At 40.0% G+C, this 16827-nt stretch overlaps 2 protein-coding genes across 4 annotated transcripts in view; both read left to right on the forward strand.

Moving 5' to 3' along the window:
* Positions 1-16827, forward strand: part of MAP2K5 (mitogen-activated protein kinase kinase 5) — a 261289-nt gene that overhangs the window by 221511 nt on the left and 22951 nt on the right. Inside the window, exons 20-22 of one of the 3 annotated variants that reach the window (XM_030814641.1) lie at positions 2188-2249; positions 5118-5163; positions 15452-16027. In XM_030814641.1, coding sequence (XP_030670501.1) covers positions 2188-2249; positions 5118-5163; positions 15452-15622 — 279 coding nt within the window. In that variant the 3' untranslated portion in view covers positions 15623-16027. The other 2 variants (XM_030814640.1, XM_030814642.1) reach the window with 2 other exon arrangements.
* Positions 2217-16827, forward strand: part of SKOR1 (SKI family transcriptional corepressor 1) — a 64920-nt gene continuing 50309 nt past the window's right edge. The window contains exons 1-2 of the mRNA XM_030814637.1: positions 2217-2249; positions 5118-5163. The gene's annotated coding sequence lies outside the window, so the exon portion shown is untranslated. The remainder of the gene's footprint in view (positions 2250-5117; positions 5164-16827) is intronic.

A 16827-nucleotide genomic window follows, 5' to 3' on the forward strand; every position in this document is an offset into this window, starting at 1 on the left:
AACTACTACTCAGATACTTTCAGTACTACACCCTCAAAAAAAATCCATGAAGCGATGACTTAGAGAAGCTTCCTCACTGATCAGAGTCCATCATTTTTACACCTCAGACTTTGAACTATCTTTTTACTAATAGTTTTTGAGACAGTAAAATGTCATTTCTTGAATTGGGCCTTGTAGAATCTTATAGGCTTGGTGATATATATGGCTTTCCTAAAACAGGCTGCAGCTGAAATTGATATCATGTTTTATTTTTGCTCTTCAAACCGATGGGACTTTTGTGGCCATTTTATATACCTTTATTGAGGACTTGTCATGCTATTTCGTGTCTTGTTTCTTTTGAGTGGACTGTTTCATCAGCCACCCATCCACCCCCGTTTTTCATGTCGTCTCTGTGTAATGCCTGCATGTAATCCTTTGAACTTGGCAAGATTTTATTTCACTCCATTTTTCCTTTGTTTTCTTTTCCTCTTAGCCTTTCTTTACTGATGAGAATTTTAATTTTAGAATTGCTAACCATCCCTTCTTCTGGATGAATAGATTAAATTCGAAGAGGACAGATATGCAAAAACCAAGAAACATTTTGTTCATGTTTCTTTTCTTGTAGCCTCTTCGGGGTTTTTTGTTGTCTCTTTTTTGTTGTTGTTTTTTGTTTGTTTTTTGGCTGCCTTGACCCCCTTAGTTCCTTTTGATTTAATTGTATTTTCCAGCAGTTTCCAATTGTTTGAATTGGAAACAAAGCCTTAATAAGAGTTCTAGTTAATTTTCTGTCTTGTAATTACCGATCTCATTTTTCTGATAATTGGCCACAGCAATTATATGTATATTTACTAATCACATAGGAGGCTGTGCAATTGTATCTATCTGCCACCATTGATAATGACACGCATATTGCAGAGGTGCTTTTATCATCTTCTTTTTTCTACTACATCAAAGCTATTTCCTCTCGTTCTCAATAATGAATACATGCATGCATTTGACACAGTTGTATGCTAGAGAAATTGTTTGGCTCCCACCAAATGCTGCATGCTCTGAGTTTCTTGCCTGCAGCGCTGGAAGGTTGTATGTAATGATATATTGCTCATCCAAATGGCCAAAGCACTCCAAAGCACAGTGAGATTAAAATAAGTCATTCCTTTGTTAATTTAAATAGGTGCATGTATCATACTTTGCAGGGCACTTTGTGTAGGGATGTCAGGGTGGAAAAAAGCCGCCGAAAGGTATTTTTAATAGCAAATGAGAATAGATGAGAATGGAGTCATTTGCAGCTGCCTACTTTATGTGGCTCTCTTGTTCCAACTGTAGGTCTAATGAGATGACTGTTAAAGTACTCTGCAGTGTAATTTCATTACATCCTGAGCTGTTACACTATAAACACAGTGGCGCTCTCTGTCATTGTTGGAAAAACTCCTAAATTCTTAAAGCCTTCCTTTGCAAATGGTAATGGGGTTTGCTGTCTGTGTTACGTGGTGGTGGTTGTTTGTTGCTGTGTAGTTTTCTGCTTTTTTGACTGACTCCCACCTCCATCCTAGTTTTGGTTGGTGGTCAAGTTGGGAGTTTTTCATTGTATCCTTAATTCACTGGCTTTCTCATATGAGGAGTCTGCCTAGACTGGCAAATAGGCTGAAATTCCTTTTCAGGAAACAACTTCCCCTATAAAAGCCTTTCTATTAAAGTAAAAAAAAAAAAAAAAAAAACAAAGAAATTTTGATCCAAATTATTCTATTAAGGGCAAATAGTAAAGAGCAGTTGAATATAAAAATAAATGTAAATAAAAAGGAAAGTGTAAATAACTAGCAAATCCAGTAAAAGAAACAAAGGTCAACACAAGAATAATTTCACAGCTCTTTGTTAATTACAAGACCATTTGTGTGTTACTTAAATAATCATTAATTTCTCATTTACACTTTCCCTACCTTGTCTCCTACCCTGTGGCTATCATTGTCCTTTTTTCACCTCCCCTCTCTCAGCTCTCATGTTTCTCACCATTGTAAAATATGTGTGGCTTTAAATTTGGCATTTTTACCTAAATGTGTGGAATAGGGTAAAGACAGTCTTTTTAATTGGGTGAGGCCTTATTCTCATTGTATCCCTCTTTATACTGCTCCTTCACATGGGTGGGTGGGGAATATAAAGAAAGAGAATGGAGACTGTTGTGACTTTTGGTGACATGTTTTTCCTCCATCCCAGGATTCGCCCGTCCTTCCAGTTGGAGAGTTCTCGGAGCCATTTGTACATTTCATCACTCAGTGGTGAGCCCGTTTACAAACATGCCATGCCCTCAATGTAAATGATACATGCCATTAACTCGGCAGCTCCGTGAGACCTTATGGCTCTCCCTGCTTCCTTTTGGAGACAGGAGGGACTTCGGGGCCTTGGGCAGATGGGGCAGCAAAGCTGAAGAAATTGTTTAAATTATGTAAACGTTATTTACACAAAGGGTAATAAGCATACTTCAGAGCCTTTTTCCTGATTTAATAAACTGCTGAAAGTCATGATACTTCTTTAAGCACAGATGCTGTTGCTATCCTTTTTTAAAAAAAAGAAATACACAATTGTATAGCCCCTATTGAACAGACGTACGAAGCTTATTTTTATTAACGTAACCTCAAGTTACCCATAAAACTGTCTGTCACTTAGTGGAAGCAGCATAGTTTATTAATTCATCGGATTTTTCAGTAAATAACTTTTATCTTTGGTTGTATTTTAAATGCAATACTGGGGTCCCATTTCAATGAATTTTGACATTTGGAAGACTATGAAAACAGTTCAGCCCATTTTAACCCTTAAAGAACTGAGAGGAGCCACAGGGGCCCTCAGAGCCTCTAGGCAACTCCTTGTCATTTTATATCTGAAGAAACAGGCATTTTACTGCCAAGAGTTCTTTGCCAGCCTTCTGCCTTTTTCCTCCTAGCAGAACGCATATGTCTTTTAGAGGAGGAATTCAGGAACATAGGAATCATTGTCCTCAAAGCAGGAGACAAAACCAACCGCAGCTCCTTCTTAACTACGTTGGTCTTCTTTCCCTCCTTCACCAAAGTCCAGAGTCATGTCCTCTGGTGGAAAATGAATGGGCAGACCCCATCAAAAGAAACCCTTGGTTCTGTGGTGTGGCCAAGTAATGTTATCAGGATTCTTGCTAACCAAAATCGTTGTGTGCCATCCCCTTCCCTTCCCACTATGATCTGTCTGATGATTATGCTAAAGGGAAACCAAGAAATATTCCTTAATATAAATGTCAAGCTTTGTCACCTTTTTGACTAAGTGTAACATGTTACCTCTTAATAAAAATGTCTCATGCAGTTTATATTCCATAGAAAATATATGTGAGGAAGAAATTTTTCTCCCCAATTAAAAAAATTTTATTAACACTAGTTCTATTTATTTAAAATACTTATATAATATTGTGTAGCTTTTAAAAACTATTTTTACTCTGAAAACATTTTATTTCCAAAGCATGCCATGTTGGAAAAAAGCGTACATGTTGATTAAACACTGGAATCCTGAACTGTTTTGAAGCTCCTTAATGATGTTAGAACCATTACCCAGAAATATATATCCCTCTTAATTTCCTTTACATGGAATTCCTAAAACACATGGTAATGTGTACCATGTGTTTTACACATCGTAATGCCTCATTTTGAAATGCAAAAATTGAAACACAAACCATGCGATTCCTCTACTGCCTGGAGCGCCTGGTTTGGGCATCACCCTCTCTGCTCCGGAGGAGATGTTGGATTTGTGACAGGATCGCAGTGCTAATCTTATCTCGCTGTGTGGTCTGAGACCAACCTGGGGGTGGGGCTGGTCTGAGCAGCAGGGAGAAAAGTGGATAAGGCTTCACCTCCATTCTGTCCAAAAAATTAATCAGCTGTTATTTAAAAGTTTTATGGAGACAGAGGGAGGGATAACCTGTATTCAAATTTCCACAGATGTCAAGCCAAAACAGAAATGATAGTGGGTAATAGCCTTGTTTTCCCAAGAGATACAGCTACTTTGGAATGTCAGATTAGGACTGTTACCAACTCCACTGGTGAGACAGCTTGAATTAGTTGCTAATGGATGCAGTATTTGAGAGGTGCATATGGTTATTTATAGGGAAGGCAAATGTCCTCGATGTCATTAATGGTTCATAACTCCGATTCTTGTTTACCAAATGATCATTAAATCTATTTTAAAAAAAGTATTGTCAGCAAATGCAGAGATTATAAGAAGAGTTTTCTTCTTGCTTGTTAGAAGAGTGCCTTATAAAGAAAAAAGCATCCGTGTGATTTTTCCAAGTGATAGAAGCAGCAGTCTCTTTTCATGACTATCCCACGGACACTCTGAGTTTAGAACAAATAAGGCCATCAAGTAGGCAGCTGCCCACAGTCACCTCCATCCCATGTGTGAGTGCTTCATCACATAGCTAAGTACATGTTACAGCTACTAATTATATCTATTGCGTGGAAGACAAGAAATATTTTGCATGAAGAATGCGATTCTTTAAGCAGCTTAAACAAATTTAGCTGTCCCACAGCGGTTTAATGAATTATCAGCTTGCCTTGTTGCCAAAACAAATGCAAGTCAAGGTAATCTACAGCAACACACTTGTAATTTTGTAGCATTATCTAGATTCCTGACCTGTTTTATATACTTCTTGTCATTCGGAATAACAGTGAAAGAATGAGATGTATTCTCATTTGACTCTACAGTCATGTTTCTTTCCTTACTGTCTTATCCCAATTACCAAAAAAAAAGTATACTCTCTAAATTTAAGTTTGAAATAAATTGATAATTGAGTCAATAAGAGAATATTGCTGCTTTTTTCACATTAGCTTCAAAAGTAGAATTAGGATACATTTAATTTAAATTCATTCTTTATTTGTGTTGCAAAATATTTTTTAAGTGAAAAAGTAAGAAAAAACTTTTTGTTTCTTACTCATAATGTCCCCCAGAAATCTGATTAAGTAAAGACCAAAATAAAAGAAAGGGAGTATATGCTAATACTTTGGCCAAGAATTGAACATGATGTATTTTAAAAGCATTCAAATTCCAGTACAAATAGCCATTGGTAGAAATTATAGCAAAAATATACAAATGACACAGATAATAGAGGGGTTTCTTTCTCTCCACTATAGTATGCGAAAACAGCCAAAAGAAAGGCCAGCACCTGAAGAATTGATGGTAAGTGAATTTTTATAGTTACATTAGAATTCTCAGTTATATATTTATGTTTAACATTCTGCTTAAAAGTCCAGAATGGAATTTAAAACAGCCGTAGGCTCTGAAAAGGCAACATTATTTACTTTATTTGGGTAGATGTTTTTGAAGGTCATATCCTCAGATAATAGTTTTTACTTTTTAAAAACCCACCACCTTTTTGAAAGTTAATGCAGAACTCTTTTCATTTGTCTCATCAAGGGTCACAAACTTAATGTAGGTTACTCTTTATCCTCATTTGCTATTAAACCTTTTAGAATTCAGAGGATTGGTAACAGAAGATCATTGGTGCAATAAGTTTTTAGTGCAATTCTGCAGAAAATTTCTGAATATGGTATGGAGTCTTAGATTCATGTAGAATGAAATTAAACTGGCTGCAAAAGATCAAGTTAATGTGAATCTTTGGTCTTTCCTCAGAAAGAGACAGCTACAAGGCTGCGAGTGCTGTGTTCTCAGCTCCAAGGCAGCTTTCTTTGATTGCAAATGACAGTTTTTAGTCAAGCAGGGAGAGGAACAGAGATGCTCCCTAACAATTCCCAAATGGTCATTTGTTTAGTGCAGATTGTTGATTTGACAACGCACAAGCTGTTAGAATAACATTAGGATCGAGCATTAGTAAATAATAATTATAGTCTGTTCTTTCTAATGTTTTGCATACCATTCCCTGCCTTTGGATTACTACAGTCAGAGCAAATTCCTACCAATTTTCTTTCACCTTCTTTAAACAATATGCATTTTACAGATACCAGTTCAGAGGTTTTTGTCCTTTGTATTCCAACCTAATAAACAGTTTCAGTGCCCCAACTTCTGTATAATATGGATTTCATCCTCGAATATAAAATAACAGTACGTTTCCGTTTTGCATCATGAATGCTTTTCAGGAAGGTACTTTCCTTCTTCATGTTCCCTGGAGCAAAATCTCAGTTTTCAGGGTAGTTTCAAGTTAAAAATCACCCCTAAAAACCTCTGCAATTTATAACTCTGCAGGTTTCATGTCTAGAATAAACTGGCGTCTTTTTTTGGTCTCTTTGATGGTTGGGAAATTCTTGCAGTTAGTCACATTTGAGAAAACTTGGAACAGGTTCTAGAGATGGAGACCCATTTACCTTGTGCATTATTATGCTATGGCTGGATAGCTCAGCTATTAAAACAAAGGAATAGGATTTCATAAAACAGATATTTGTTTGTAAATGCATGTTTCAATGCTGCAATGAGTTGGCCACTTATAAATAAAACACCTGCAGATCACACATACGCCCATAAATGTATATGGATGTATATGTTGGTAAGGAACACCACTCCAGGGTAGCACATCATAAAGACAAGGCTAAAGGGTGAGTACTTTCAGTGCTTTGAAAGCAAGTGATGTGTGTGTATGTGTGTGTGTGTGTGTGTGTGTGTGTGTGTGTGAGAGAGAGAGAGAGAGAACACAGGTATTTAGATATATCTCTTTACAACTCTATACCCTGTTGTGTGCTGTCCCACATTTTAAATTAATAAATATCAATAAATCAATAAAATACTATGAAAAATGTAGTCACAGGAAGCAACATTCCATACTTAATTTAACATTATTTCTAGTACTGCTCACTGTTTGATTTTAAATGAATGCATTCCCAAAGGTATAGCAGTGGTGAGGCACCACTGCTTTGGCAGGGCTCAGTGAGGAGGCAGGGAATAATAGACTATATGTGAAGCTGCTGTGGTCAGAGAGTGAGCCCTGCCTGGACTTTGGGCAAAAGATTGGGCCCAATAGGGGATGGGAAAGAAAGTGCGTTTTCCTTTGTCTTAAGGAACTTGAGCCACATCCTAGGGGCCCAATCTTAAGGAACCAGCCTCTTTATTCCTTCCAGCATATTAATGGCTTTAATTTTCCTTTTCTCTCCCGCCTACAACCTATTTGATGGTGCTCCCATCTGGAAGCCGAGAGCCTCCTCTTGAATGCATGAACTGTAGAGCCCATTTGTCACTCTGGGTGGGGGCCCATGCCTTTCACAAAAAGAGCAGTTTATCTCCCAAGCATGGTAACTCCAGCCAGCAGGATACCAGCATGGGCTACATGGGCTGCTTCAAGTGAGGCCTGCAGGATTGTCAAGATTTCCCTGTAGGCCTCCATTTCCAAATCGAAGAAAGAAAATTAGAGATGGGCAGCTGGAAATACTGGAAGTTATAGATTCACTATTTGGGAACTCTTATATGAACTCCAGGTGTGACCTTGACCAGTGAACACAGCAAGTCTCAGCCTAAGTAAATCAGAATGTAGGACTGGTGGGCTAGATCACCCTTCCTCCTGGGTCTGGGCCATGCAGAGTGGGCACTTAGGTGGTGAGGTCACTGTTTATACCAGAATACTCCTTATCGCATCATAAAATCATCATCTTGGCAGTTTTTGACCATGTCAGTCTTAAAGATTAATGTAAAACTCAAGGTTAGACTTCTGAGACCATTAAAATCTCAGTGTTAGAACTGATTTAGTTGTTTAGATATTTTATCCCCTCTACTTTGTGTGGTTGTTCTTATGATGGTTTTCAGTTTTTATATCCTAAGTGGAAGTATTTTAAAGTTGGACCAAGAAATTCCTTTAATGCTTACATTTTGGGGAGGCCAGGATACATTTCAGCTGCTGTGGTTTTCTGGCATGTAGTCATTAAGCTACATCAGAAGTTCTCTCAAAAGTTTTATCAGCATCTGCATCATCCTAAGAGATTTCAGAACCCATTAAATAATTGAATTTGGTAGTTGATATACCATTGTGCACAGTCTTGTTCTAGACTCAGCAGAAGATATAGAGGAAGCCACACAGATAATCTTTTGGGGCTATAGCAAGTATACAAATAACTAGAATGAAGTAACTAGTATAAAAGAACTGCAGGGTTCTGTGGAGATCCATTTGGGGAAATGAGGAAAAACTGGGTAGAGAAGGTAGCATTTGAAAAGGGCCTTTGGAGGATGAAGTGAATTTTAATAGAGAGCTTTGAAGGAGCCATTCCAGGCAAAGGAAACAGGATGGGCAAAGCATGAGTATATCTCTGTCTCAGACATTTTCAGAGCAATGTGAAACCTCTAGTGCCTGCTGGAACAGAAACCCTCTTCAACATTGACCTGGTGGAGTTCAAACAGGCAACATATTCACCACCAGCCGGGCAATCTCTTAAGACATTCCACTTCTATACAAGGAACCCTGGGAACAGCACACTTTTCCACATGGATCTTTTTTCTTGAGTGAATTCTCTTGAACGGACTCCCATTCATGTATAGGGAGGTCCCTCATCCTTGGGAAAGGTGTGACTTTCAGTTCTTTAAGAGCCTATTGCAGAAATCAGGAGTCAGCTTTAAACCCTGCTTTAAAGGTAAACTAAGCATGCAGGCAGCCAAGAACATTCAGCATACCGACACAAGACAGGTAGAACCCCACCCCCACCCCCACCCCACCCCACCCCCACCTCCGCCTCCGCCTCCGCCTCCAATTCTTTTCCTGTGATAATGATTCCATTATTAAAGAATCTGCTTTTAAATCACGCTGCTGCAACTCCCAGGAAAGACCTGTGTCAGTGCTGCCTCACCAACAAACTTAGGGACAAATTTTCGGACAGTAGAGACCCTGAGGAGGTAGCAGACAGAATGCTCAGCAGGCCTTCAGACGATGCAGGGATTCCATGGCTTATGTGGGAAAAAGCCATCCCCTTGCCAGTCAGAAAGGATTGATGGGACTGCAGCAAGAGGGGAGACAGCGATAATGCAAAGATGGTAGAGAAATTTCCCTTAAATGTCAATAATCAAATTGAAGGATGCAAAAACATAAAAATCAGACCCTTAAACTCAGGGACAAAGACAACCTAAGATGAGAGCATTAAGATGGGGGTTCAGGTTGGTTTTGCTATTCAATTTCCATGTTTAAATATTTTTAAATAAAAGGGATATGTGAGATATTACTGTATAGACCATTTGCTTCTCTAAACCACAAGGAATTCCTTCTGAGGAATTAATCATCCTTCAGAGTTATTTGGTAGCTAAGTTCAGGATGTGACTTAGCAGGGAGAACCTCCACCACATCCCTTCACTGTGTAACCTCAGCCAACTCCCCATTCCCTCTTCACTTCAGTGTCTTTATCTGCAAAACCGAGGGGGCAGCCCTTGACCAATGGTCTGTGACTTTAGGAAGTCAGAGCCCCAGAAATTACATCTGAAGTTATCTATGCATGTGGAGATGTGCCTTCTCATCCAAAAAGAAGAATTCATGACTGCTACATTTTTCAAAGGGGACCCTGACCCTCAATGATTGTTAAGCTCCCTTGCTTCTGTCCTTTAGAGTTACTTGGCCAGGAGCTGACTGTAGGGAGGGAAGTGTTCACTCAGCGGGAGAGTGCTTGCTTGAGGGTGGGGGTGGGGTGCTTTCTATGGGGTTCAGCAGGGCTTTGCACCAGCTGTCAGGCAGCCCTTTAACCTCCCTGCCTAGCCTGATTGTGGGCCTTAACTTGAGCGGGGACGGTGTGGGCTGTGGGCACCCACACGGTTACAATTTGGGCTCGGAGTATGGTAGATCTTTCTATGCATTTAGAGTGTTTCCAGAAGCTTTCAGTGTCTAAGCTCTATTTAATGGAATCTATGCATAGTAAGTAATCAGGTCAGAAGAAGCAGCATCCCGGTTTGAGATCAATCGCTGGCTAATACTTTATCTAGGCCACTTTATTATCTCATGCTGATCTGATTCCCATTCTCCCCCTCCTTTGTAACATGCACTTGGGCTGTGGTAAAAGTACGTATCACATACATATTAAAAACATATACCCATTCTATCTGTATGTAAATGCATGAGGCACAGCTGGATATTGCAGAGGAGTTTGATTTACTAATAGTTATTATCTGTTCTAGCTGTTCAGTGGCAGAGAGAATTTCAGAGAAACAAGCTGGCGAAGAAATTGTCTTTATGCTATTACTATACTGCTTTAGTAATTGTTTAAAAACATGGGTTTTCTCCTTAGGTTCTAGTAATGCCTGTTATTTTGTGCATCTCCTTGTACATTCCAGAGTAGGGCATCCTTTAAAGGCGTTTAGCATTTCCTCAGGTTTGGTTTTCAATCCAGGCATCTAAAAAGAAACACAGGATACAGTTTGCAATTGAAATTTGACATTTTGCTTAGACAGCAAGTAAATAGTGGCATTAGAAATACAACAAGCTGGCATGGGTCCTAGAAGGCGGGGTATCAGTTAAAATCAGAATAGTGCTCTTGGATTTTTTTCCTTCATGTCACCCCAGCAGCTGCAAACTTGAAGGCATCTCATTTCTCAGCTAAGGCTTTATGTATAAGAGGTGGTAATGTTTGGGGGCTAATAAACACCAAACTGCTCTAGAAAAATCTGTTTAAACATTTAATTACTTACTAAGAGATGTTAACTTGTTTAACTCCTCTAAATTAAATTGTCACTGGTAGCTTTTCTGCTTTTCCAAACCTGATTGTAGTTACATTTTCAGATAGTATGGTTGGTTGTTCTCTCAATTAATCAAGGTATATGATAAATTGCACATCTGCGTGGTCCGTTTAACAATCAGGGTAACCATGATGTTAGATTTTTGTCTCTCCAGCACTCAAATTCCAGTGTGACTTTGGGCTTCACACCAAATGGCTTTGTTTCATTATTAGACCCAAATCTTCTGATCACTGTGAAAGACAAAATGCACTAGACAATTAAGAAGACGATTTTATTTAGGGCTATTGCAGTAGGGAGAGTGTTTATTAATGAGGAATGGCTCAAAGAAAAGGGAGGGTTCTGAGGTCTTACGAAGGCAGGTAAACAAGGGGGTCACCAGCAAGTCTTAGAGAAGTCACGAGGAAAGATGGAAAAGGATCTTACCTCTGTGAGAGCAGGGTGATCCTTTGTGGTTAGCAGAAGGGTAGGGGGATTTCTTACCTGTTACTGTTTACTAGAAGCACGGGGCTCAGATCAATTCGAAATGATCACCACATTCTACTAAACGTGCCAAAGATAAGTTTTGGTTTACTTTGATCCGGGGCTTACCTATGCCCTGAGCGCAAATATGAAGAAAGGTGTATTTCCATAGCCCCCTTAAAGAGTGCTCATCCACCCTGTGCTTGCAAAAATCTAAGCTTTTTAAAATACTAATGATGGTTAATAAATTGTGAACTTGGATGTAGTTCACTACAGTTAGCTATTGCCTGTGTCATATAAAGTGTGTTTTAAAATGAGCCTTTAGGGCCAGACTCCTAATGTGTCTGGCCACTCATTCTTGTAAACATCATTTTGTTTTCAGTTGTTCATTTGGAAGTAGCTTATTAGCTATGCCGCCCAGAATTTGCAGTGAGAAATACTGGCTGGGACTGTAACTTCAACTGAGTATTTCCATCATGCACAAAAGTCATCACAACAGCAAGGGGGCCCCACATAGGGTCCAGCTGACGACCATGGAATTTTTTTTTAAGTTCTGAAGGCCATTAAAATTATCTGTTTGTGTCTGCTTATAAAGAGGAACCCACTAGTAAAGAAGTTGATTTTAGCTTTTTAATTGCACATAATTACAATGGCAGATTCACTGTCTGGATACTTGAGATCGCACTAAATCAGACAGCTTTAATTTGAATTTTTGATGACACATTAGCACTTCAGCAAGAACAGAGAGATTATAACCCTAAGAAAACAGGCTTTGTTTTTCCATAGATGTGACCACTTAATCTTTTCACAAGACTTTAGCAGATAAATATGTGTGTGTATGTATATGTCTTTATATACATGCACATAGCAAGAGAGATATAGATAAAGTCTGTAATTCCTTGATCATGGTGATCTGACAGTTTTAATTTCGCAGTTAAGCATAACTTTTTTCCTCCATCAATCAAGTCAGATCTCTTAGTATGATGATGACTCGCCTGTTTAAGATTGTAGTTATTTGAACTCATGTCTGTAATGCCTCTTTCGTGTTTTATTGGACTGTCGTCTTCCTAGTGTCTTGTTTCAAGGCACAGCGAAGCTGTGTAGCATTCATTGAGCACAGGAAGAGTTTGGTTATCTTGGATGCAGTAAAGTGGATCAGTTGGGCTGCTCTTCAGTGCCATGCCAGATTTGCGGCAGCGGGAGGCTAAGGTGGGTCTTTAAAGTATGTTACACTTTAGTTCCTCATTGGCCATGACTTAGCTCATTAGAACTTTCTGTTATTTGGGTGGTGCTCTCAGCCTAAAAGAGCCTCCTCTCCCCTCCCCTGGAAGGTCTTGGTCCTCCTCCCTGTGGCTTTTCCCTACTCTCGCCTTCACAGTTGCTTGCTCCCTTCTCTGAAGCCCTTCTGCATGTATTGTGTCTAGGTTGGAGCAGCATTTAATTATATATTCATCTTATGACCACAAGTTAGTCCATGTAGTACAGCGGCTCTCAACCCTAGCAGCTCATCAGAGTCACCTCAGAGGTTTAAAAGGCGAAAGAAAAAAAATGCCTGGATCCCAACCCAGATCAAAGAAACTCTGGCCAGGGAGAAGGTACTTTTTTTTTTTTTTTAACCTTTAAAATTCTCTAGATGATTACAAGGACAGCCAGAGGGGAAACTCACTGGTTTAATACCTTTTTTCTTCCACTAGATTGTAAGTTCCTTGAAGGAGGATCATGATCTTATAATTCAGTGCCTATCCTAGTCTACTGTCATTTAGGCAAAACAGTGTTGGTTGCACATACTATTCTCTCCAATCCAGTAAAACACTGTACAGATAAAGTAGACACTAAACAGACAGACAAACAAGACATGTATCTGGTTCTCCAGGAACTCAGAGTAAAGCTAAAGAAGCTAGTCCAAGAACAAGCAATCCCTGGACATTACAATATACAGTATAAATTAGGGTGGCCACACTAGAATACATGGCCAGATAAAAAAGGTTTTTGTTTGATTTCCTGCTAGGAGAGGTCATCTAGGTTAGAAAATTTGGTGCCAAAATAATAAAATTTCTAGGATGTTGCAATATTTGCAGGGATAATATTCAAAACATTTAACAACCAGTATAGCATGAGGATTACCGATCAGAACCAGCACCAGGGTTTAGCCATCCCACCTGGATGTATGGACAGAGCTAGGAGGTGCTAACCAGGTGGTGATCAGCAGCACATATGATCTTTGGTATGCATTCTGACCACTTGAGAATTTACCTCAAGCAAGTAACTCCACATCCAGAGGTTATTAGAGAGCCGAAACCTAGAGGAGACCTCCTGGCTAGCACCATCTTTGCCTGTTAGATTGATGACAGGGGACCTGAAGGTTTTTATCTGTCAGCACATCAGATGCATGCCACCCACTCCCCAGCTCTTGGGAATACCGGATTCGGTTGAAAAAGACCAGAGACATTCAGCCGTTTGTGGGAGAAATATAAAAGGATCCTAAAGCTAGTCCCTGGGATTTGGGAATTGCTGTTGAAGGTAGCAAAGTTGTTTTCCTGTGAGTACACACCGATAAATAGATGCAGTTCTTATCAATTATTAACCAGTCTAACCGGGAATTTTAAGAGCTGGGGAAAATATTAGAAAGCTCCTATTTACAGTTGTACCAGCTGGATTTGTTTAATGGGTTGTTTGCTTTTTAATTTGTAGCAGTTTTGAGAGAGACCTTTGGGAATTGTGAGTCTTGTGGTTTCGGATACAGAGTTATTTGAAGGGCCAAATCTGCCTGCAGATAATTTGAGGTTCACTTGGCCATTTAGAGACTGCAGAAAGGCAGTAGAGACATTTGGGCCTACCGTCCTCTATTTAATTTTCAAGATTAGAATTAAACATTAGGCCTTGGTCTACCGAGAGACATTTGCTGGAGCGTGGACTAGTTTCTTTCCAGTATCCTGGTTTACCGTTTCTCTGTTCTCTTCATATAAATGGTCACTGATTCTGAAGTAGGAGAATAGGTACCATTCATTTATTTGTGCAAAGGTTCCCTTGACACACATGAAAATGGAATTTTCAAATGTAACCCGATTAACTCTTAATTGTTAGCCTGTGTGTGTCTTAGCCTCCTCAGAAGGCTTCTGAATGGCCTGCATCTCTTTCTAAATTTGGGGGGGAGGGGGATTCAATTAATAGCAGGACTTTCTAATTGTGGGATTGGTGTGGAGTTGACAAAAATTTGTATAAATAGGGTACATTTTTTCCACTTAAGAGGGCTGTGCTGAAACATTTTTAATTGGATTTTCATGGTGATTGACAGCATTTGATTATGACAGTAACTTTATTTGGCTGGACTGCTTTAGCCTCTTGTTCAGATTTTTCCATCAAAGCTCTTTTTTATCCTCTGAATCCCCAGTGGAGCAGCAGTCATTGTGGAAGAGCCTTTTAGCACCTTTGTTGTAGCCATCCCTGGTGATGATTGGGCCCAGCTGGTAGTAGATAAGAAAATGTTCCTTTCACAAAGAGGCAGTGTCTCCTGCCTCTGCGGTTTCAATAATTTTAAGAGCCCCCAAAACCTGTTGAGGATTAGAAGTAGCTTTAGATGTGAAATGAGTGTTAAGTATTAGTAATCGGGAGATTAGGGCCCCAGGGACAATGAGAGATAAACAACTGCAATTAAGGCAAATCTGCCGATGTAAACAAAATTTAGCAGAAACAGATGCCCTAACCATTTTGGGGGATTGATTTGAGGGCACCGAGGAATCGATTTTTGTCTTGTTTACACTTTCAAACCCCTGTGATATACTGGAAGGCTAAATATTTCATACAGCCTGATTTTAGTTAATTTTTTTTTCAGCACCTCACAGTAGGCGCCTCTCTTCTCACAGTGACCAGGCCTGAGTTTATTCAGCATTCACAGGGAGCAGCTAATTGTCTATGAAGGGCCCCCGTGTTTAAATGGGCTTGACAGGAATTTAAATTTTGTTTCAATCAACCCCTGTGCTCACAGCCTGCTCCAGTTTCTAATTTTTAAATTAAACACGACTTTTTTTTTTAAGCCACAGCTTTGCCTCTGGAATACTCTCGCTCTAACTCTGGGGAAGGCAGATCGGCAACCCTGGAATGCTGGTTTATGCAGGGCCCGTGGCACCAGCTCTGCACTGGAAAGTCCCTTCTCCAAAACAAGCTTTCCTCCCCGTCAGGGAGGTCGGCAGACCTTCGGCTGGGCGCTGTCTCCTTCCTGCCTTCAGAAACGGCCCCCTTTTCAGCTCTCCTGTGCAGGCAGCAGTGCCGCATCATCTGGAAAGTGGGTTAAGCACCAAAGGAAGGTGTAAGGATGGCTTTTAGGGGACTGGCTGAATTATAACCCACTGCACGTCTGGTGCAGATTTGTATTTCAGAAGCCTTTTCTACTGTTGTGAGACATGGAGAGAAGCCGATGTGGGAATCACAGATGTGCATTTCAGTCTGCACTCGCCATTTTTATGTCTTAGCATCAGCTCTGTGCCCAGCATCCTGCCTGACGCCGAGGAGGCAGCATGTCAGCCCCAAGTCCTGACCCCCCAGCCAGCTCACAGTCCAGTGAGGAAGGTGAGGGTAGACACAGCCAAGCACAGGATAGAATGTGAGAATCGCCAGAGACCCCCCCTCACCTTCTCCTCCCACCTTCACCTACCCCTTCACCTCAGGCCACTCCTGTGGAGTCCTGTGCTCCAAACTTCTGGCAGTCCCCAGATGCATGAGGCATCCTCACACAGTCATGTCTTTGCTTGTGCTGTTTCCTCACTGCCAGATGGTGAACTTCTCCACCTCCGAAACCCAACTGGCACAACCTCTGTGAAGCTTTCCTAAGCATGCTTCAGTTGGGTTGAGGACTTCCTTTTGCCTGTCACCCTTCACCCTGGCTAATACTTCTGTTAATGCACTCCTCACGCTTTGTGGCAGTAACTTGTGGTAACAGTCAATAAAGGAGACCACAACCCCTCGAGGAAGAGATCATGTCTTATCTTTGTATCCTTAGCATCTAGCCCAGTCTCCAGCCTAAGTAGAATGCTCAAATAAATGGTCATTGAATTTAAATGATATTAATTTAACAAATGAAATGAATTTCTGCTAGGGGTATCTGGGGAGACTTTGAGAATGGAGTGACAGGTGAGCTGGGACCCACGGACATTTGGGTATTTATGTGAGTATATTACTTTTCTGCACACAGATGTGAAAGGCAGCTTATATCATAAGTAAAAGTACCAGAGCCTCTAATAGCCACACTAGCCAGTATTCATACTACAATTTATTTTCTCTAAACACACTTGAAGAGATTGAAGTAACAATTGCACCTAACTTGGGGCTGAAGATGAATCCAGAAAGGATCCTGTTTTATAATCTTTAAAAAATTGATTTATTATATATAGAGAAATGGATCTAAACATAAAACATTTTAAACACTTAAGTTAGAACATTCTTTCATCTAAGTTATTTCATTTGACCTTCACATGAACACTATAAGGATTATTCTTATTCCCATTTTACTGATGCATAAACTGGGTCTCAGAGAGGTTAATTTCCTTGCCTAGAGTCACACAGCCAGGAAGAACACAGGACTGTCCTACTGCACAACATCAAAGCTACACCCATTGTTGCATGGTAGGCAGAGGATTGTTATTGTGGTTTAGAGAATTTCCACTAAGTCAAACTATTTCTTGCAGTTAGAAAAATAAAGCTAAATACAAATACAGGACCACACGAAGAAACTTGTAGGATTTC

Source organism: Nomascus leucogenys, chromosome 6 (assembly GCF_006542625.1).
Source record: "Nomascus leucogenys isolate Asia chromosome 6, Asia_NLE_v1, whole genome shotgun sequence".
NCBI classification, from domain to species: domain Eukaryota; kingdom Metazoa; phylum Chordata; class Mammalia; order Primates; family Hylobatidae; genus Nomascus; species Nomascus leucogenys.